Source organism: Pristiophorus japonicus, chromosome 16, assembly GCF_044704955.1.
Source record: "Pristiophorus japonicus isolate sPriJap1 chromosome 16, sPriJap1.hap1, whole genome shotgun sequence".
NCBI lineage: Eukaryota > Metazoa > Chordata > Chondrichthyes > Pristiophoridae > Pristiophorus > Pristiophorus japonicus.
In genome coordinates this window covers 52,508,253-52,530,553 of record NC_091992.1, presented here as the reverse complement: position 1 = coordinate 52,530,553, position 22,301 = coordinate 52,508,253, and the positions used below count along the sequence as shown (strand labels likewise).

The 22,301-nt window shown below is 49.2% G+C and overlaps 1 protein-coding gene across 2 annotated transcripts in view; it reads left to right on the top strand.

The window, feature by feature from the left end:
* rasa4 (RAS p21 protein activator 4) overlaps nt 1–22,301 on the top strand; it is a 286,693-nt gene that overhangs the window by 216,045 nt on the left and 48,347 nt on the right. For both annotated transcript variants that reach the window (XM_070857323.1, XM_070857322.1), the window contains exons 9-11: nt 948–1,065; nt 16,737–16,890; nt 18,675–18,739. In XM_070857323.1, the coding sequence (XP_070713424.1) occupies nt 948–1,065; nt 16,737–16,890; nt 18,675–18,739 (337 nt within the window). The remainder of the gene's footprint in view (nt 1–947; nt 1,066–16,736; nt 16,891–18,674; nt 18,740–22,301) is intronic.

Sequence of the window (22,301 nt, the reverse complement as noted above, 5' to 3'; positions counted from 1 at the left end):
CACGCTCCGATCTCCCCCTGACCCACGCTCTGATCTCCCCCTGACCCACGCTCCAATCTCCCCCTGACCCACGTTCCAATCTCCCCTGACCCATGATCTCCCACTATCTGCTCCCTGGCTGCAGACTTCTAGCGTAGGCTTTCCCGCCCAACAGCCGGTCTTCTAAATTCAGCAGGGCTTCTATGTATCCATGTTTCTGGGTTTCCAACCACTACAAACTCCCTTCCCCCCTCTCCCCCCATATCCCAGTAAATATCAGGGTCACAGTGTCACAGCTTTGAGCAAAAGTATTAAGTCCAAACTTCGGCTTTTCAGATAAGATGAGACCTCCAAGTAAAATTTAATTGTATTATTGTGCAAGATCTTTTTTTTTGAATGTTTATTTTGGGCATTAGAAATTTCAGTTACTGGGAAAAAAAGCTCCAGATGAAAGAATTTTCAGATGAAAATTTTTCAGAAAACATCTTGCTCAATCTGCAGAGAAACCATATGGTTAAATAAGTGATAACCGGTATAAATGTGAATGGTGGAATTTATAATGGAAAAAATGTCGTCAGAAAAGTGTGACGAGAAGAGAGACAATAGGAAGTACGGTTTTGTAGACATGAAGTGAGCACAGACGTAAGATTTTTAATCATGTTATGGATACAACTGAAGAACAGCTGATAGGCTGTGGTTTATTCTGATTGTATCCAACAGGATCAATACATGGCAAGAATATTACATGTCCAGGTACTCTGAAAGAAAAATTCACAAAGATGAAATATTGATGCAACAGTACCCCAGGGACCAAGAACAAGTGAATTGCTTCAACCCTTAAACATGAATTGCTACTATGGCAACTAACCCAATGTACTACGGGTGGACTATTGTTCCCGCGCACACCATGCAGAATGCGCAATGGTTTGTGTCATGTTATGCGATCTAACAAATGTGTTGTCTTTCAGGGGAAACCTTGGGTCACTGAGGCTGCAGCTCCGACTACGGGACGAGAGTGTTCTTCCTTCCAGTTACTACCAGCCCCTCACTGAGTTACTGCTCGAGTCAGTCAAAGCGACCAGCAATGTGAGTAGTGTAGTTTGATCCCTACTTGTGAAGAAACTTTCCTCCTTGCTTATCGTTCCTCATACAATGCACTCGGGTGGCCTCAGGCCTTTGTTGCAGCTGCGCTGTGACCACCTACCAGGAAGTGTGCGACAGCAGCCCAGTGTGTGCTGGTGTAATTTCTTCTCTTCCTGTCAAGGGGCACCTTTGGACATCTTCCTGATGCCCCAGTGAGATCCAGCAACCCACCGCTGTGCTGCACATTCAAATCCACAGACTGGGTGACTTTTTTTCTGGTGGTGTAGGTGCAATAGGAATGTTGGGACAACTCCCAACTAGCACCGTGGGATCCCTTCCTCCACCTAAACAGGCAGCTACGTCTTTGGGTTTTTACTCTTGACATTTTCCATGTTCAGTGCCTCAGACCACTCTTGTAGATAAGCCCTCACTCCCTAGACCTGGAATATGACTTTCCTTGCCCAATATTTAGATCATTTGTACAAAGCTTCAAACAGAACACTTTCATTACCATTATCTGGTATGCAGGTTATATTGTATGATTTGCCTCACTGCAGGAAGCAGGTAGAATAAGCATTTCACTGGACCGTGGTTTAGGCTATATCTGTCAAACAGATTTACTAAACAGTAAATGTGTAAGTGAACAGGAGCAATGATACAATGTACATTATAATGTGATTGAAAGCTTATCTTTCCTCCAGTTGGTAGAAAATAACAATTAAATCCCCTGTTGCTAAATTGCAATATTAATATTAAACCTTATGGGCTAGAAATAGCGCAATGTCCCATTTGGGGCGCTAACTTTTGCGCTCCCACAAATGTATCTGCGGGCGCTGCCCAATTCCAGCGGACGCGAGCTTCCGATTTAGCGCTAAATCAAGCGATACCACTTCCCTGGGAGCGGTAAATGAGGCAAGAGGGGCGGTAACGGCAGAGCGCTGCACAATGTCCCGTACAGTGCTGCTGGGATCGGAGGCTCCATCCCTCTCTTAAAGGGAAGGGCCATCGCTGAGGGCGTTGCAAGGTAATGATTCGACTGGTCGGCGACGGTACCTGCAATCCGTGACAATCAGCCCCAAGTGTAGTGTCCCTGCACCTTGCTACTGAATCACACGAGGCATATACTGCAGACACGGTCATTGCGTGACCTTTCTTTATTCCCAGGACCAAGAAGTGATGACCCTGCGTGGGACCTCCCTTTAAATACCCGAGTGCCCAGGTGAGGAGTGTCTCCCACAAGTTCACCCCCTGTGGTCAAGGTGTGCATTTCCAGGACATATATACAGTGTACAGTGTAGTTGCATGAAGGCTACAGTTACATGAAGGTTACAGTTGTATGAAGGTTGCATACATGACACCAAGCACTCTAACTCATCAATCGCAGCATTGGGAAAATTCAAAAGCAAGCAGAGTGGGGTGACATTTTTTTTTTAGCCTACCTGAACACCAATCCCTTTAATTACTGCTCCCCAAGCGGCCGGCCGACCTCACAACAGCTCCTGCAGCTGCCCGGCGATGCTGCAGGGGGTGGAATCGAATTTAAGATCCGGGGTGGTAACGGTCGCTGCGCACCGGATGATGTCACGATCTCCGGGGTGCAGGAGATCGTGGCGTTAAAGTTTACCGCCAGCACTAACCTGCAAGAGAAGTTTGCGGGCGTTGATACTTTCGCCGTGCCCAGTCAGAAAGCCGTTAGCGCCACATTATCGCCCCCTGGAGGTGCCAACAGGAGGTGCAAAGGAGGCCAATTTCGACCCCTCCGTGCTTTTTTTTATCAAATATTCCACATACTTTTTGTATTCTGTATAAAACAAGTTGAAAAATAAAAAAAATAACCTGGATAAAACAAATTTAAATACATGTCTGTCATAGAGCCATCAATCATTTTTTCAGACAAAAAACACAGGATATTTGTATTTGAATTGAATGACTTGGCCTCTTTATCTGGCTATGTATCAAAATAAGCTGTGGAGGAACCTGGTTTTTAACCCTATATGCACTGTAACAGAAAGAAAGAAGCAATACCATGATACATCCCAGACAAAATACGGAATGTGTTTTAGCGGGGCTTTGATTTTACATTTCATCCGAAATCCAGCTCCTCCGAGATTGCTGCCATCCCTCAGACTGGCACTGTGCTCAAGTCCTGAGTGGACTTTGAATCTTCTGACTCAGCAGTGAGTGCTGCCAACTGAGCCAAGCTATTAATTGTGGGCCCCACCACCCTCTCTCAAAAATAAAAATGCCATTAGAGAATGATAAGCAGTAACTGAATATTTAGACCCATATATAAATACACATTCATTTTTCTGTAGTAGTAATAATGTCCTGTGCAGTGCTGGGGAACAGAGCACCTAAGCTAACTGCTTACGAGTGGAACTGCATACCATCAGCTATGGGTCCTCACCACCCAGCCACAGGAGAGGCCAGGGCAGACGAGGGCCGCGATCTCGCAAACCGTGACAAGACCTGGACGGCCATAGTAGAATCCGCTCCTGGCTCCAGCCCGCACTGTGTGAAGAATCTTCCGTTGATGGAGCTTGTTAAGCCCACCCTGCGAAGTTCCCGACCAGTTGAAGGAAGCAGGTCAGATGACGTCATTTGATGACGCATCATCAGCCGGTTTCCTTAAAAGGACCATGCGCACATTGATTTTGACAGTTGTTCTGTCAGCATTCTACAGCATCGAGGTGCTGCAAACACTGACAAGCACTGCACAGAGGCGCACGGCTGCACCCAGGCTCTCCCATGACTCCCTCCAGATGCTTATGGAGGGAGTCACAGCAAGCAGGGAAGATGTCTTCCCTTCCAATGGGCGGAAGAGACCTCCCCAGGACACCCAGCACAGGAGGGCACAAGCAGGGATGTGGTCAGGAGGACCAGGTTGCAGTGGCGCAAACCTTTCAATGATCTCAGTAGATCATGAAACGTTACTGCGAAGTCACACTCAACCTCACCCTGCTGTGCCTCTCATCACATCCCCATCACTCTGCCTTCCCTACCCTACTCTGCACATCCTTACTCACACCAACTTACCTTGCACCTCCACTCATTCCTCTCTCTCTATCTACATTATCACATCCCATCTCATTAGCCACACCTCACATTCATCCTCATCCTTATCCAATCATACCAACTAACAACACACAAGGGTAGGCACTTGGGTCTTTTAGCCAATGTTCATGTAGAGTTTCTGCTAATATGTTGTCAAACATTGAAATCTTTAGTTTGGACACTTTGCGTACCTGGACAGATTTGTGTGAACCTTTGCATGTGGCATAGTGAGTTGTACTGAATGGTGAGTTATAACGGTATTCCTGCAATGGTGATGAGTGTGAAAGGAATGGTATGGGCAATGTGGGGATGCCTTATGGTGCTGGTGTGGGGTGGTGCCAACCTGGTGTATCATGTACAGCCAAGTGAAGTAAATGTGACCATGGTGAGGCTATCCCGGGCAGCAGTGTGGCCTGATGCTGATGCCCTGTGTCCTATGCAGCATCAGGTGATTGCGGAGAAGGTTGGTGCTGTTGGTGTGTTTAGTGATGCTGGTGTTGGAGCTGATCGTGGTGGAATTCTATTGACCAAGGTGAGATTTTCTCAAGGGCACCGATCCTACTGGAATAGATGGCAGCTGAAGTTGAGATGACAGAAGCGATCAGTCAATAGTGAGAGAGGTTGCTCCAAGGAGGTGACAGTAGATAGAGAGTTCACTTCCAGACTGCATACAGCTCAAAAGTGTCGTCCAAATCCTGAAGGCTTCAGCCTCTGAGATTGGAAAGTGAGCAGCTGTGAAATGGTAGCTTTTATACAACTTCAGCAGCTGTCAATTAGTCAAAGCAAAGGGGAGTCATTGAGAACCCGACACACTTACCTGACGTGAAGTCCAAGTGATGGGGCGCTGCTGAAAAACTTGGACAAATGGTAAGTACCTAGTAAATTCTTTTTAAATGCCTCTAAAGTACCTCTTAATGATGTTAATTGGCTGGCACAGCGCTTGGTGTCGGGTCTGTGATCCGTAGTCAGACCCGGCACTTTGGAAACTGACACGGGGGCGGGTTCAGAGCAGGATCCCGCCCCACTGTCAATCACGGCCATTTTGACAGCGGGCCCACCTCCAAACCCGCAGTCGCAGGGCTGGGAAGATACGGGTCCAGAGGTCTTCATGATTCATGCCATGTTGACTGTGTGCATTCATTGACTTTCCTCTTGTTGTTAGGCTTTAGTAACTCCTTTGCATCCTCTGCAAAGATCCTTTCATTTCACGATCAGGGAAACGGTCTTTCCCTGGCACAGAAACATGAAAGGATGGTTTTAGACTGGAAGGCTGTTTCCAGTGGGGTTCCGCAGGGCTCAATACTGGGTCCCTTGCTTTTTGTGGTATACATCAATGATTTAGACTTCAATGTAGGGGGCATGATTAAGCAGTTTGCAGATGATACATAAAATTGTCCATGTGGTTGACATTGAGGAAGAAAGCTGTAGACTGCAGGAAAATATCAATGCACTGGGAGAAATTTAGAATACAGCAGAGGAGGACTAAGGGTTTAATTAGGAGGGGGGAAATAGAGTATGAAAGTAAGCTTGCAGGGAACATGAAAACTAACTGCAAAAGCTTCTATAGATATGTGAAGAGAAAAAGATTAGTGCAGACTAATGTATTTCCCTTGCAGTCAGAATCAGGTGAATTCATAATGAGGAACAAGGAAATGGCAGACCAATTGAACAAATACTTTGGTTCTGTCTTCACTAAGGAAGACACGAATAACCTCCCGAAAATACTAGGGGACCAAGGGTCTAGCAAGAAGGAGGAACTGAGGGAACTGAGGGAAATCCTTATTAGTCAGGAAATAGTGTAAGGGAAATTGATGGGAATGAAGGCCGATAATTCCCCAGGGTACTTAAGGAAGTGGCCCTAGAAATAGTAGATGCATTGGTGGTCATTTTTCAACATTCCATCGACTCTGGATCAGTTCGTATGGATTGGAGGGTAGCTAATGTAACCCCATGTTTTAAAAAAGGAGGGAGAGAGAAAACAGGGAATTATAGACTGGTTAGCCTGACATCGGTGGTGGGGAAAATGCTGGAATCAATTATTAAAGATGTAATAGCAGCGCATTTGGAAAGCAGTGACAGGATTGGTCCAAGTCAGCATGGATTTATGAAAGGGAAATCATGCTTGACAAATCTTCTAGAATTTTTTGAAGATATAACTAGTAGAGTGGATAAGGGAGAACCTGTGGATGTGGTATATTTGGAATTTCAAAAGGCTTTTGACAAGGTCCCACTCAAGAGATTAGAGTGCAAAATTATGGCACATGGTATTAGGGGTAATGTATTGATGTGGATAGAGAACTGGTTGGCAGACAGGAAGCAAAGAGTGGGAATAAACGGGTCCTTTTCAGAATGGCAGGCAGTGACTAGTGGGGTACCGCAAGGTTCAGTGCTGGGACCCCAGCTATTTACAATATATGTTAATGATTTAGACGAAGGAATTGAGTGTAACACCAGCCACCACACGCGCTTGACCGAGCTAGGTCTTGGTCCAGTGGCAAGGATTAACCAAGACGACTGGAGACCTGCTCTGCTGCACGGACTTAGCGCGCACACATATCGCAGTGTCGGCTGGCCCGTGCTGCCCCTGGGCCCCAGACTCACGCCTCTCCTGGGCCCCGGTCATTTTCTTCCACAAACTCTTGCTGCTCCTTCGCCCCTCCTGTTGTGCCTGCCCGTAGTGCAATCAGTGACCTGACTTCGCAGCCATTGTCCTCCTGCAGTGGTATGCCGCTGCACGCTGCTCCCTCTGATGGCTCCGGTTTGCTGATGGTCTTGCAGGCCGGGACCACGCCAATTTCCGTGCCGGGTCGCCGCACACTGCTCCCTCTAATGTACAGTTGTACAGGCCCTTAGTGAGACCACACCTTGAATATTGTGTGCAGTTTTGGTCTCCTAATCTGAGGAAGGCCATTCTTGCTATTGAGGAAGTGCAGCGATGGTTCACCAGACTGATTCCCGGGATGGCAGGACTGACATATGAAGAAAGACTGGATCGATTAGGCTTATATTCACTGGAATTTAGAAGAATGAGAGGGGATCTCATAGAAGCATATAAAATTCTGATGGGATTGGATAGGTTAGATGCAGGAAGAATGTTCCCGATGTTGGGGAAGTCCAGAACCAGGGTCACAGTCTAAGGATCTAGGACCGAAATGAGGAGAAACTATTTCACTCAGAGAATTGTGAACCTGTGGAATTCTCTACCACAGAAAGTTGTTGAGTCCAGTTCGTTGGATATATTCAAAAGGGAGTTAGATGTGGCCCTCACGGCTAAAGGGATCAGGGGGTGTCGAGAGAAGGCAGGAATGGGGTACTGAAGTTGCATGATCAGCCATGATCATATTGAATGGTGGCGCAGGCTCGAATGGCCGAATGGTCTGCTCCTGCACCTATTTTCTATATTTCTATGTTTCTATGACTGATCAAGTGGGCAGAACAGTGGCAAATGGAATTCAATCTGGAGAAGTGTGAGGTAATGCATTTGGGGAGGGCTAACATGGCAAGGAAATACACAATAAATAGTAGGACACTGAGAAGTGTAGAGGAACATAGGGACCTTGGAGTGCTTGTCCACAGATCCCTTAAGATAGCAGGCCAGGTAGATAAAGTGGTTAAGAAGGCATACAGGAAACATTCTTTTATTAGCCGAGGCATAGAATACAAGAGCAGGGAGGTTATGCTTGAATTGTATAAAACACTAGTTAGGCCACAGTAGAGTACTGTGTGCATTTCTGGTCACCACATTACAGGAAAGATGTGATTGCACTAGAGAGGGTACAGAGGAGATTTACAAGGTCGTTGTCTGGACTGCAGAATTTTAGCTATGAGGAAAGATTGGATAGGCTGGGGTTGTTTCTTTGGAACAGAGGAGGCTGAGGGGAGACTTAATTGAGGTGGGTAAGATTATGAGGGGCCTAGAGAGAGTGGATAGGAAGGATCTATTTCCCTTAGCAGAGAGGTCAGTAACCAGAGGGCATAGATTTAAAGTAATTGGTAGAAGGTTTAGAGGGGATTTGGGGGCAATCTTTTCACCCAGAGGGTGGTGGGGGTCTGGAACCCACTGTCTGAAAGGGTGGTAGAGGCAGAAACCTTCACCACATTTAAAAAATACTTGGATATGTACTTGAAGTGCCGTAACCTACAGGGCTACGGACCAAGAGCTGGAAAGTAGGATTAGGCTGGATAGCTCTTTTTTGGCATGATGGGTCGAATGGCCTCCATGTGTGCTGTAAATTTCTATGATTCTTTGATTCTATATTTAAACAGAATATAGAATTCTGGGTTTAAATATTCAGCCGCTGCTTAACATTCTTTAATGACATTTTTTTTGAGCGTGAGGCTGGGTGTGGTGTAGCATACAATTAGTATTAGCCCAAAATGTGCACCATAACTTGAGAATCCATGACAGGCTGTAACGGAATGCCAGGATTGAGAGGGTGTACAAGTTGAACGAGCTTCCGTATATAAGAGCCCCTCGATTGTGTTACTGCTCTGGAATATTCTCCAGTGAGCTGCGGATAGAATCATAGAAATTTATGGCACAGAAGGGGGCCATTCGGCCCATCGTATCCGTGCCGGCCAAAAAAGTGCTATCTATCCTGATCCCACTTTCCAGCTCTTGGTCTGTAGCCCTGTAGGCTACGGCACTTCAAGCACTTTTTGAAATTTCAACCTCTGCCTCACTTTCAGGGAGGTGCGTTCCAGACCCCCACCACCCTCTGGGTGAAAATAGTTCTCTTCACCTCCCCTCTAATCCTTCCACCAGTACGTGAGTTGTGAGTCCCTGTCTCCATCCCATTAGACTTTTGTAGGAAGCTGTTTTCCTGCTAAATGATAATATATTCTGTGTACAAGGGAAGTTCCTTCAAAGCGTGCAAGCTCGAGGGGTCTTCCTCATTGATGAGCAGAGTTTGTGCCTGCATGGGGTGCTTCAATAATAAAGTGATATTTGACTGCAAAGCTTCTGAAGTAATGAGGCTGTCATTTATTCCAGGGATACAGATGACACCATAAGCTGTGAGAACAAAGCTCGATATCATCCAGATCCGCAGATTGAATTACCTCCTTTTACTCACTCGAGCAGACACAATTTGTTTTATTTGTAAAACTAAAATGGAAACCATTCTTGGGATAAGTTCAGAGCGGTGTTGAAATGAGACTGATTAAAGATTGAGGCAGTGATGCTGTGATCACTGCAGAATGATATTGTCAGGTGATTGATGGTAGGGTACAATAGGGAAATTTGAAGGGAGCAAGTAGGCAATGCATTGTAGACAGAAAGGGAGCTGATAGGGAGCAGTCTGGGATCAGGTCCTGTGTCTCCAGCTCCCGGCTACAGAAGCATCAGACTAGATGGACAAAGACATGGAAGAAAGAAACACAAATACAAAGGGAGAATTGACATAAAAATAAAGAGAACATACCATATAATAATTAACAATGGGTGCTGTGTGTAAGATGCAATGCTGTAATTGGGATTATGCCACAGACTGTGACAATGAAATTTGAACAGCTTAAACAGTCTTCCGAACCCCGGGGGTTTAAAGGAGAAGGAAAGCCTAGGCCTTTGAATAAAATAGATTTAATTTTATGTGTCCATTTTCTAACCCAGGAAGAGGCCACGAGGCTGGGTCTCCCTCACTGCCAGGCCACCGTAGTTACAATGCTGATAGGGAGTGAGCACAGGTTTGCAGTGAAGGCCACAATTTCAGGCCACCCAACTACAGGAACGCATGCCACTGGCTGGATGTGTGTTATATCAGAAGCTGTGGCATATCAGAAACCTTTTCAAAGCAGCTGAGGCATATCTTCAATTATTTTGCTTCACCGTTGCAAATAATGTCACAGAAACCGACTTGGAAACCAACGGGAGCCCAAGCAACCTGAAAGGAGCTGTGACTATGCCCATTCCAAGGAGACCACGCTGGTATATTTGATTGTGTTGCTATCATCTTAAAACAGACTTTAAGACCTCTTAGCTTTCTCTTAATGGCGCGGACTTGCCAGTCAGGAGGAAGGACACTAATGGAGTCAGCTTCAGAGAAAAGGGATTCCGAAGAGAGGAACCGCTTTGATCACTCTGTATCGTGACGATGTAAATGCATTACCAAAAACCATGCGTGCTTTCTCTACGCAAAGTGACCACAACAATTCTCATCCCTGTAGGAACAATGTATACTATTAAGCTTTTCAGCAATATTATCAATTTGCATCAACATAATGGCATGGAAACTTTTCAACTCTATTATATTATATTTATCCCTGGGATGTGGGCGTCGCTGGCAAGGCCAGCATTTATTGCCCGCCCCTAATTGCCCTTGAATAGGTGGTGGTGAGCTGCCTTCTTGAATTGCTACAATCAATGTGATGAAGGTGCTCCCACAGTGCTGTGAGGGAGGGAGTTCCAGGATTTTGACCCAGAGACGATGAAAGAACAGCTATATATTTCCAAGTCAGAAGTGGTGGTGCTCCCATGCGCCGGCTGTCCTTGTTCTTCTATGTGAAGGAGGTTGCCTGTTTGGACGGTGCTATCGATGAAACCTTGGCAAGTTTCTGCTGCGCATCCTGTATATCGTACACAGTATAGCCACGGTGCACCGGTGGTGAAGTGAGTGGATGTTTAACATGGTGGATGGGCTGCCGATCAAGCAGGTAACAGCAAAAGGCGTGTTTACAGAAAATTATTACATAGCTTATCTTAAAGATATGGTTACCTCCATGGGCAGAGTGCCTCACGAAGCTTCTCTGGTGGTTGAGGTCTTAAAAAGCACATGAAAATAGAATGAGAAAGGGGCATTCACTCCATCAAACCCATTTATTCACAGGACAAGAATGTCCTGCACTGGTTCACCCAACCTATTTAATCTCCTGAGCAACGGTTCTGCTAACATTCTCCCGGCCAGCCAGAGGCAAATTGAGCAGGTCTAGCATATGAATCCAACTCCTTCATGCAATAGAATCATAGAATGGTTACAGCACAGAAGGAGGTCATTCGGCCCATCGAGCCCGTGCCAGCTCTCTGCAGGAGCAATTTAGTTAGTCCCACTCCCCCGCCCTTGCCCTGTAGCTTCAGGTACTTATCCAACTCCCTTTTGAAAGTCATGATTGAGTCTGCCTCCACCACCCTTTTAGGCAGCGCATTCCACATCTTAACCACTATTCCGCAAAAAATTTTACCTGATATCGTCTTTGGTTCTTCTGCCAATCATCTTAGATCTGAGTCCTCTGGTTCTCGACCCCCCTCCGCCAATGTGAATAGTTTCTGTCTATTTACTCTGTCCAGATTCCTCGGGATTTTGAACACCTCTATCAAATCTCCTCTAAACCTTCTCTGCTCTAAGGGAACAGCTTCTCCAGTCTGTCCACATAGTTGAAGTCCCTCATCCCTGGAACCATTCTTGTAAATCTTTTCTGCACCCTCTCTAAGGCCTTCACATCCTTTTGAAAGTGCGGTGCACAGAATTGGACACAATACTCCAGTTGAAGCTGATATGTATGCAACACCTTGTAACCAGCATTCTACCACCACCAGAAGGCGCATCTGTTGGAGTCCCAAGGGATCCCAACATCCCTTGGGAGCACTGCATATAGGCAGGCCTCCTATGCTGTGCCAGCACTCTGGAGTCAGAATAAAGAGACTAAGGTCACACTTAGTCAAGTCTACAGTTCTCAGTCACATTGATTTATTTGAGACATAACAGAGACCGAACCAGTGTTTTACACAGGTTCATAATTTCCTTAGAGCTTTTTTAACCGCTTTTTCAACCTGCTCTGCCACCTTCAATGATTTGTGCACATATACCCCCAGGTCTCTCTGCTCGCACCCCCTTTAGAATTGTACCCTTTAGTTTACACTGCCTCTCCTCATTATTCCTACCAAAAGGTATCACCTCGCAATTTTCTGCGTTAAATTTCACCTGCTTTGTGTCCGCCCATTCTACCAGCCTGACTATGACCTCTTGAAGTCTATCACTATCCTCCTCACTGTTCACTATACTTCCAAGTTTTGTGTCATCTGCAAATTTTGAAATTGTGCCCTGTACACCCAAATCTAAGTCATTAATATATATCAAGAAAAGCAATGGTTCTAGTACTGACCCCTGGGGAACACCACTGTATACCTTCCTCCAGTCTGAAAAACAACCGTTCACCACTACTCTCTGATTCCTGTCACTTAGCCAATTTTGTATCAATGCTGCCACTTTCCCTTTTATTCCATGGGCTTCAACTTTGCTGGCAAGTCTATTATGTGGCACTTTATCAAATGTCTTTTGGAAATCCATGAACACCACATTAACTGCATTGCCCTCATCAACTCTCTCTGTTACCTCATCAAAAACCCGATCAAGTTAGTTAAACATGATTTGCCTTTAACAAATCCATGCTGGCTTTCCTCAATTAATCCACACTTATCCAAGTGACTGTTAATTTTGTCCTGGATTACTGTTTCTAAAAGTTTCCCCATTACCCAAGTTAAACTGACTGGCCTGTAGTTGCTGGGTTTATCATTATACTCTTGCAATTGCAATTCTCCAGTCCTCTGGCACCATCCCCGTATCCAAGGAGGATTGAAAGATTATGGTCAGTACCTCTGCAATTTCTACCTTTATTTCCCTCAGCATCCTAGGATGCATTCCATCCGGTCCTGGTGACTTTTCTACTTTAAGCACAGCCAGCCTTTCTAGTACCTCCTTTTTATAAATTTTTATCCCATCCAGTATCTCAACTACCTCCTCTTTCACCATGACATTGGCAGCATCTTCTTCCTTGGTAAAGATAGATGCAAAGTAATGATTTAGTACCTCAGCCATACCCTCTGCCTCCATGCGTAGGTCTCCATTTTGGTCCCAAATCGCCCCCATCCCTTCCTCTTACTACTCTTTTACTATTTATATACCCATAGAATACTTTTGGATTCCTTTTTTGTTATCCATTCCCTTCTCATACTCTTTCTTTGCTCCTCCGAACTATCTCCTCTTTAAAGGCAGCCCATTGTTCGATTACAGTTTTGTCTTCCAATCTTTGATTCCAATTTACCTGGGCCAGATCCATTCTCGACCCACTGAAATTAGCCTTCTTCCAATTAAGTATTTTTACTCTAGATTGCTTCCTATCCTTTTCCAGAGCTAATCTAAACCTTATGATACTATGATCACTGTTCCCTAAATGTTCACCTACTGACACTTGCTCCACTTGACCTACCTCATTCCCCAGATCCAGCAATGCCTCCTTCTCATTGGGTCAGAAACATACTGAGCAAGAAAATTCTCCTGAACACACTTCAGAAATTCTTCCCCTCTCTGCCCTTTACACTATTACTGTCCCAGTCTATATTCGGATAGTTGAAGTCCCCCATTATCACTACTCTATAGTTCTTGCACCTCTCTGTAATTTCCCTTCAAGTTTGCTCCTCTATAACCTTCCCACTAGTTGGCGGCCTATAGAATACACTTAGTAGTGTAATGGCACCTCTATTGTTTCTCAACTCTAACCAGATAAATTCTGTCCTTGACCCCTCCAGGACATCCTTTCTCTCCAGCACTGTAATATTCTTCTCAATCAATACTGCCTCCCACCTCTTTTCTTTACTTCCTTGTCTTTCCTGAACTCCTTATCTCCAGGAATATTTAATACCCAATCCTGCCCTTTTTTGAGCCAGGTCTCGGTTATTGCCATGACATCATATTCCTATGTGTCTATTTGTGCCTGCAGCTCACCAACTTTATTTACCACACTTCAGGCATTCACACACATGCACTGTAAACCTATCTTGGACCATCTTGTATTCTCCCTTAGTCTGACCCCACCTAATTCCATATTATTTCTTACGCTAGTCCTTTTTACATCTTGTTTCTCCTTTCTAATACTACATCCTGGTGGCCATCCGCCTGCAAAATTAGTTTCAACTCTCCCCAACAGCACTAGCAAATCGCCCCATGAGGACATTGCTCCTGGCTCTATTGAGGTAGACCATGACCTCTGACTGTTCACCTTCCCTCCTCAGAATGTTCTGCAGCCGCTCAGTGACATCCTTGACCCTGGCACCAGGGAGACAACATACCATCCTAGAGTCACATCTGCACTGCAGAAACACCTGTCTGTTCCTCTAACTATCGAATCTCCTATCACTATTACTTTCCCGATCTTGCTCCTGCCCCCTTGTACAGCTGAGCCACCCATGGTGCCGTGGACTTGGCTTTGAATGTACGCCCCAGAGGAACCACCAGTGAATACTGCTTAGAGAGTGAGATGCACTCAGAGGACTCCTGCACTACCTGCCTGATCCTCTTCGAATGTCTGGCGGTCACCCATTCCCTTTCTGCCTGCACGCTCTATGCTGCAGGCTCCCACCTCCTGATACGTGCTATCCACGAAGCTCTCAGCATTGTGGATGCACTGCAGTGACGCCGGCTGCTATTCAAGCTCCGAATCCTGGAGCTCGAGCTCCTCCAGCTGACGACACCTCCTGTACATGTGGTTGTCCAGGACACGGGAAGCATCCTGGAGTTCCCACATGAGGCAAGATGTGCATTGCATGGGAGCGAGGTGACCTGTTGTGTCTCTATTTAATACAATATTAACGTCTGAAATCAGCTATCTCCGCGGTTGGGGGCAGTAACCTCTCCGGAGCCTGGCATTCTGCGCAGTAGAAGTCCCGCCCTGGAAGCGAAATTGCAGCTACCACCCCTCACAGGAAGTGGATAGTCGTGGAGCGCCACGTGGCCTCTCCGCGTAGTGCTGACGCATTTCAATGCCCCTCCCTTTCTGTTAAAGGGGAGGGACGCTGCAAGCTTTGCAGGCCCTTTGATGGCCTCCACTTCGCCACCAGGAATGCGGTTGCCTTGCCGCAGCCAGGCACCGAAATGGAGTGCCGGGCTGCACGATGGCGGCCGAGACCACGCGACAACGTTGCACAGCGGCCTGACCGGTAAGTGGGAAGATGAGAAAAAAATGGCAGCGCGGTGCAGCGCACCTCCCTATTGAATTTCGCCCTGTGATGGGTGTGCGGCCCGTCTCGTGAGCTGTGAGTCTGACACGGGCATCGCCTGTGGCGGCCTCACAAGGGACTGGCCAATTTATGCCGCGGGGTGGAAAGGGATTGGTGCACACAGGGGCGCTACCAACGGGGCGCGGCATCAATGGATTCGCGCCTCCACTAACTGCCACGCCAGTAGCGCCGCACACGCCCCGGGCAAAAACACTTTCGCCCCCCCAAGAGGCACTAATGGTGGGTGTACAACAGGGGAATTTCAGCCCCTAAGTAACTTAGTAACTTAACAGAAAGAAACTTAAAATTAAAAAAAAATCACCAGCTACTCACCAATCAGCTCCTTCCTTTGCGCTGACGTCACTTACTTCGCTCCCTGATACTCGTGCTCCCTCTGGGCTTCAGGCTCTTGGGCCTACGTTTATCTGCGGCCGCTCCTCTCGCTCTCCCACCGGTCCGCTCTTGTGTTTATTAAACTTAGAAACCTTGGGGTGGAAATTCATCGCCGCTCAAAACGTGTCACACCTACCGCTTCTGATGTGTTTTCACCGCCACGGTGGATGAGGTGGCCTCCTGCGCGAAATTCAGCTCTTTGGCATTTTTTTCGAGCGGGCCGGAAGTCGGTCATAATGGGGGCGGAAGTGCAGCAGTGAGCACGCTGGGGCAGAAGTGGGGGCGGGACCGAGTCTCCGCCGCTGTCAATCAGCAGCCTGGCACTGATGACATCATGACGCGTGTGCGTCACCACATCTCTCCCCTTCACTTAAAGGGGAGGGCCGCTGCGAGCTCTGCGATTATTTTAGTTCGGACCACTTGGTCACCAGGGAGGGTTTCGCCTGGGCCAGCGGCCTGGCACCCAAGGAGGGGGTGCTAGGCTACCTGTTGGCGGCCCGGCCGAACCCGGGAGCCTAATTGCCGGGCTGACCTGGCAGTTGGCCAATAAAAGAAATAAAATGGCGGCCACGGCAGTGCGCCCGCCCCTTGAACGGCTGCCGCACAGCCATGTCGCACACGCTGCAAACACAGGCGCCGACAGAAAAAACTGTCGGGGGCACCGCTAGGCGGCTCGAAGATTTTTTTTAGCTGAATTTCGATGGCGGTGTGGGAGATTGACAGTGCACTCTTTGATGGTGCACTTAGGAGGGGTCGGCAGCAGTGGGGCGGAATTGGGGACGGCTGGAAAAATCAACTCGGTGAATTTCGCTGTCGGCCGTTGGACCACAAATCGGCGGCCGCTTGGCTCTGCCGCTTGGCCGCTGCTTTCGGGAGGCTGAATTTCGGCCCCCTTGGGTTCTATGGCTCCACTCCTCCTTTTCCGTCAGATGTCTCACCTGCTTTCCTCCTCTCCATCGAATCCCTGCGCTCACCAAACTCCTCCACTCTGGTTGCGATCCACCCTGTTTGCTTTCTCCCAGCTGTCTCCAAGCTCTGTGCTTTTGCAAACTCCTTATCTCACGTTATTCGCCATTGACTGGTTGCCTACCTCGTCATGTACAGGGGCCTTGCGACCACCTACCCCACCCATCATAGCCATGGGCAAGCATTTAGAAATTGTGAACAATGAATTGTGCTCATTAACCGAGCTGTAGGAGCTCTGCTGTGAAGGTAATGACCGGATGCTCTTTCCCTGTAGGGTGAGAAGGGGAACCTCCTGGCTCTGATCGATGAGGTCAGCACCGCTGAAAACAGACAAGAGGTCGCAACCAATCTGGTGAAGCTTTTCCTGGGGCAAGGACTGGCGAAAGAGTTCTTAGATTTTGTCATTAAATTGGAACTGGACAGAACAAGTAAGGACTGCAGTTGTTGAATGTATGTACACATAACAACACTTCTAAAGGGTCGAAACTCTCCGGCCAGAAGGGGTTGTGGAACAGGTTCAGTTCCTGCAACATTTGGCACTATAACATGTTTACAATGCATGGTTAATACAAGATCATGTGTGTGTTATGTCAGACCTGGTAAAATGGTCTGTAAGGTAATTCACCCAGACGACATTGGCTGAAATTTTCCCATTAAAAAATGGGTGGGTTTGGAGCGTGGGGGCAGTTAAAGTGTTAAAAGTGGGATTCCAGACCTGATCCCGCCTCCAATCCGCCCACTATTAAAGGAGGCGGGATGAGGGAGCGGGTGAACACCTCTCTCCCAGTGGGCGTCACGGTCATTTAAATATTGTAATGGAGCCTCTATTTTCACCATCCATTTTGATTGGGGGAATGGCTTCACACAATTCGTGAATCCCGGCAGTTAAACCGAGGCAGGGACTGCTACATCCAAAAGGTAAGTGGCCGTATACCTACCTTCTGAATCCAGTGTCCCGACATAGCCAACCCCCCATGATCAGAACCCACCCCCGAGCATACCTTCCCATCACCTTCCCAGGTCTCCCTGCCCCACACAGACCACCCCCCGCACCCCAACTATGATGAGGCTGGCCACGATCCTATTGTGACCAGCCAATCCTCCGTGCACCCCCCCCCCCACGATCCCTCCTGTATCCCCGATTTCAGCCTGTGATTCCCGCTTGCCTGCTAATTCCCAATCCCCGACCACCCCCCATCATCTCCCAATCCCTGACCTCCCCGGTCCCCTGTAACCCTAACCCAACCAATCCTCTCTCCGCCTTCCCCCAAATGCCCCCCCTCCTCCACCGCCCCGCCGATCCTCCCCCCCATTGGCCGATTGCCGAGCCTCAATCCCATTGATTGCTAACTCCCCTCCCGGTTTCCGAACCCCCTCTCCTCTGCTGATTGCCAACCTCCCCCACCTCCTGCGATCCCACCCCAGAACCAACCCCTTGCAACTGAGGCCTACCCGCCCACAGTCAGCCAGCCTCTCAAGCTGGTGGCTGCAGGCGGGAAATCGAGGCCTCACATGCACATTAGGCCCCGCCGGTAAAGTCGGCAGGGCCTGCGGGAAACCGGGTTTGCCACTCACCTCGGACCTCCCACCACCCACAACCCACCTCCCAGAAGAAAATTCCGGCTATTGTCCCTTTAAAAGCCCATCAATATTAGAATGCTGTACCAGTGTTTGAATATTCAGAGCACTTGTTACTTTACATCCTAATATTTTTGGATACACCATATATTTATGTCACTTCCACTTGAATTCCATAAGAGAAATGGAATCAAGACAAGATAATAAGAGTGCTCATTACACATTCCGCACTTTGAAGATTTGAGCATCAGTACAACTCGACACTTCAATCTGCTTCCAATCTTCACTAATAGTGTTAGCAGTTGTAGGCCAGTGGAGTGACTGGTGATAGCTGAATTCCTAAGAGAGTGCGGCATTTTATATAACCCCTTAATGCATTCTCACGACATCCCAAAACAGTTCACATCCAAAGAACTATGTTTGAAGTGCAGTCAGTGTTGTTGTGTAATGAATGCAGCACCAGCGTTCCAGGGCTAACCAATGCGAACCATGTTGTATCCAACAGCAGTTAAGATTTAATAGGCTGGGAAGAAGGTATCTTGTCAACAAGATGTAGATTTTAATCCAGGTCGGGAAAGGCCAGAATTTTCCATTCATTCTGAAGTTATGCTTTTCTATTTTTTGTCTTTTTCAGCTGAACCAAATACTTTGTTCCGAAACAATTCTTTAGCTTCCAAATCCATGGAATGCTTTTTAAAGGTAAGAAGCAAAACTGGGAAGAAATCTCTGATTGAGAGCAGTGGCCTCATTGTGGATGTTTATAGGGTTTCTCATAGTGGCACATTAAACACTTCACAATACCTGCTTGAACCATTATGATCATATAGCTGCATGCAGCAGGGTACAGGTATAGTGGGTACAGTATAGTGGGTACAGGTATAGTGGGTACAGGTACAGCGGGTACAGGTATAGTGGGTACAGGTATAGTTGGTACAGGTACAGCGGGTACAAGTATAGTGGGTGCAGGTACAGTGGGTACAGGTATCAATCAATCATAGGCAGTCCCTCGGAATCAAGGAGGACTTGCTTCCATTCCCAAAGTGAGTTCTTTGATGGCTGAACAGTCCGATACGAGAGCCACAGACCCTCTTACAGGTGGGACAGACATTCGTCGGGGGAAGGGGTCAGTAGGGCTGGTTTGCCACGTACACCTTCCGCTGCCTGCGCCTGCTCTCTTCATGCTCCTTGCGTCGCGACTCAAAGTGCTCAATGCCCTCCCGGATAGACTTTCTCCACCTCGGGCAGTCCAGCCTCAGTCCCATACAGGAGGGTGGGTATTACTACAGCCCTGTAGACCAGGTGTCATTGGTGATGTCGCACTTTACCAGGGAGGCTTTGAGGGTGTCCTTATAACGTTTCCGCTGTCCTCCTTTGGCTCGTTTACCATGAAGGAGCTCCGCTTAAAGCATTTGCTTCGGGAGTCTCGTATCTGGCATGCGTACTATGTGGCCTGCCCAGCGAAGCTGATCAAGTGTGGTCAATGCTTCAATACTGGGGATGTTAGCCTGGTCGAGGACACTGATGTTGGTGCACCTGTCCTCCCAGGAGATTTGCAGGATCTTGCGGAGACACCGTTGGTGATATATCTCCAGCGACTTGAGGTGCCTTCTGTACATTGTCCATGCCTCAGTCCCATACAGGAGGGGGGGTATTACTACAGCTCTGTAGACCATGAGTTTGGTGGTAGATTTGAGGGCCTGGTCTTCAAACACTCTTTTCCGCAGGCGGCCAAAGGCTGCACTGGTGCACTGGAGGCGGTGCTGAATCTCTGCATCAATGTCTGCTTCTGTTGATAAGAGGTGCCCGAGATATGGGAAATTGTCCACGTTGTCTAGGGCTGCACTGTGGCTCTTGATGATTGGAGGGCAGTGCTGTGCGGCGATGACAGGCTGATGAAGGACCTTTGTCTTACGGATGTTAAGCGTAAGGCCCATGCTTTCATATGCCTCAGTGAATACATTGACTATATCCTGGAGTTCAGCCTCTGAATGTGCACAGACACAGGCATCGTCTGCATACTGCAGCTCAATGACAGAGGTCGGGGTGATCTTGGACCTAGCCTGGAGGCAGCGTAGGTTAAACAGCTTCCTTACTGGTTCTGTAGTTTAATTCCAGTCCAGCGGGGAGCTTGTTGATTGTGAGGTGGAGCATGGCGGCGAGGAAGATTGAGAAGAGGGTTGGAGCGATAATGCAACCCTGTTTGACCCCGGTCCAACGTGGATTGGGTCTGTAATTAATCCGTTAGTAAGGATCACGGCCTGCATGTCATTGTGAAGCAGGCGAAGGATGTTGACAAACTCTTGGGGGCATCCGAAACAGAGGAGGACGCTCCATAGACCCTCAGAGTTGACAGTGTCAAAGGCCTTTGTAAGAACGAAAAAGGCCATGTATAAGGGCTGGCGCTGCTCTCTACATTTTTCCTGAAACTGGCGCACTGCAAAGATCATGACTGTTGTGCCCCTTAGGGGAGGAAATCCGCACTGTGATTCCAGGAGGAGCTCCTCAGCCACAGGGAGAAGACGATTGAGGAGAACTCGAGCGACAACTTTCTCAGTGGCTGAAAGCAGGGAAATTCCCCTGTAGTTACCGCGGGCTCAGCAACACCAAGTGCGGGTCTCAGGCCCCGAGTCAGAGCGGCCGGGCCCGGCACCAGGAAACCCCACCCACCGCCCGCCCGGGGGCAGCAAGAGCCTCCCCACACAAGGACAACAACACCTTGCATTGCCGCTTATGGCCCCGGCCAAAGGAACCCTGCACCGGTCATCTCTGTCCCCGACCGAGGGGATACTGTACCGGCCACCTCTGTCCCCGGCCGAGGGGATACTGCACCGGCCACCTCTGTCTCCGGCAGAGGGGATACTGCACCGGCCACCTCTGTCCCCGGCCGAGGGGATACTGCACCGGCCACCTCTGTCCCCGGCTGAGGGGACCCTGCAGCGGCCACCTCTGTCCCCGGCCGAGGGGATACTGCACCGGCCACCTCTGTCCCCGGCCGAGGGGACCCTGCAGCGGCCACCTCTGTCCCCGGCCGAGGGGATACTGCACCGGCCGCCTCTGTCCCCGGCCGAGAGGATACTGCACCGGCCACCTCTGTCCCCGGCCGAGGGGATACTGCACCGGCCACCTCTGTCCCCGGCCGAGGGGATACTGCACCGGCCACCACTGTCCCCGGCCGAGGGGACCCTGCAGCGGCCGCCTCTGTCCCCGGCCGAGGGGATACTGCACCGGCCAGCTCTGTCCCGGCCGAGGGGATACTGCACCGGCCACCTCTGTCCCCGGCCGAAGGAACCCTGCACAGGCCATCTCTGTCCCGGCCGAGGGGACTCTGCACCGGCCACCTCTGTCTCGGCCGAGGGGACCCTGCACCGGCCACCTCTGTCCCCAGCCGAGGGGACGCTGCAGCGGCCGCCTCTGTCCCCGGCCGAGGGGATACTACACCGGCCGCCTCTGTCCCGGCCGAGGGGACCCTGCAGCGGCCGCCTCTGTCCCGGCCGAGGGGATACTACACCGGCCGCCTCTGTCCCGGCCGAGGGGACCCTGCACCGGCCGCCTCTGTCCCGGCCGAGGGGACCCTGCACCGGCCACCTCTGTCCCGGCCGAGGGGACCCTGCAGCGGCCGCCTCTGTCCCCGGCCGACGGGATACTACACCGGCCGCCTCTGTCCCGGCCGAGGGGACCCTGCACCGGCCGCCTCTGTCCCCGGCCGAGGGGACCCTGCACCGGCCGCCTCTGTCCCCGGCCGAGGGGATACTGCACCGGCCGCCTCTGTCCCGGCCGAGGGGACCCTGCACCGGCCACCTCTGTCCCCGGCCGAGGGGACCCTGCACCGGCCGCCTCTGTCCCCGGCCGAGGGGATACTGCACCGGCCGCCTCTGTCCCGGCCGAGGGGACCCTGCACCGGCCTGGACCAAAGGGACCCTGCACCGGATTTGGAGAGCGTCTGGCCGGTCGAGGGGACTCTTGGACTCTTGGACGACCTGCCAAAGGAACTCGAGGACGTGGGGCCGGCCGAGGGGACTCCAAGGCCGGTGCTTAATCCGCCGAACGGACTCCGAGGCCGGCGCTGAACCAGCTGAAGGGACCGATACTCCCAACCAACTTTTTATTAATTTTTTTAACTTTTAGCCAACTTTTAAACTTATTAAACAATTTGGGAGAACTTTTAAAACTTACATTTTAGGCTCTCAACCAAAATACTTTTAAACATTTATTATTATTACAGGTACAGTGGGTACAGGTATAGTGGGTACAGGTACAGTAG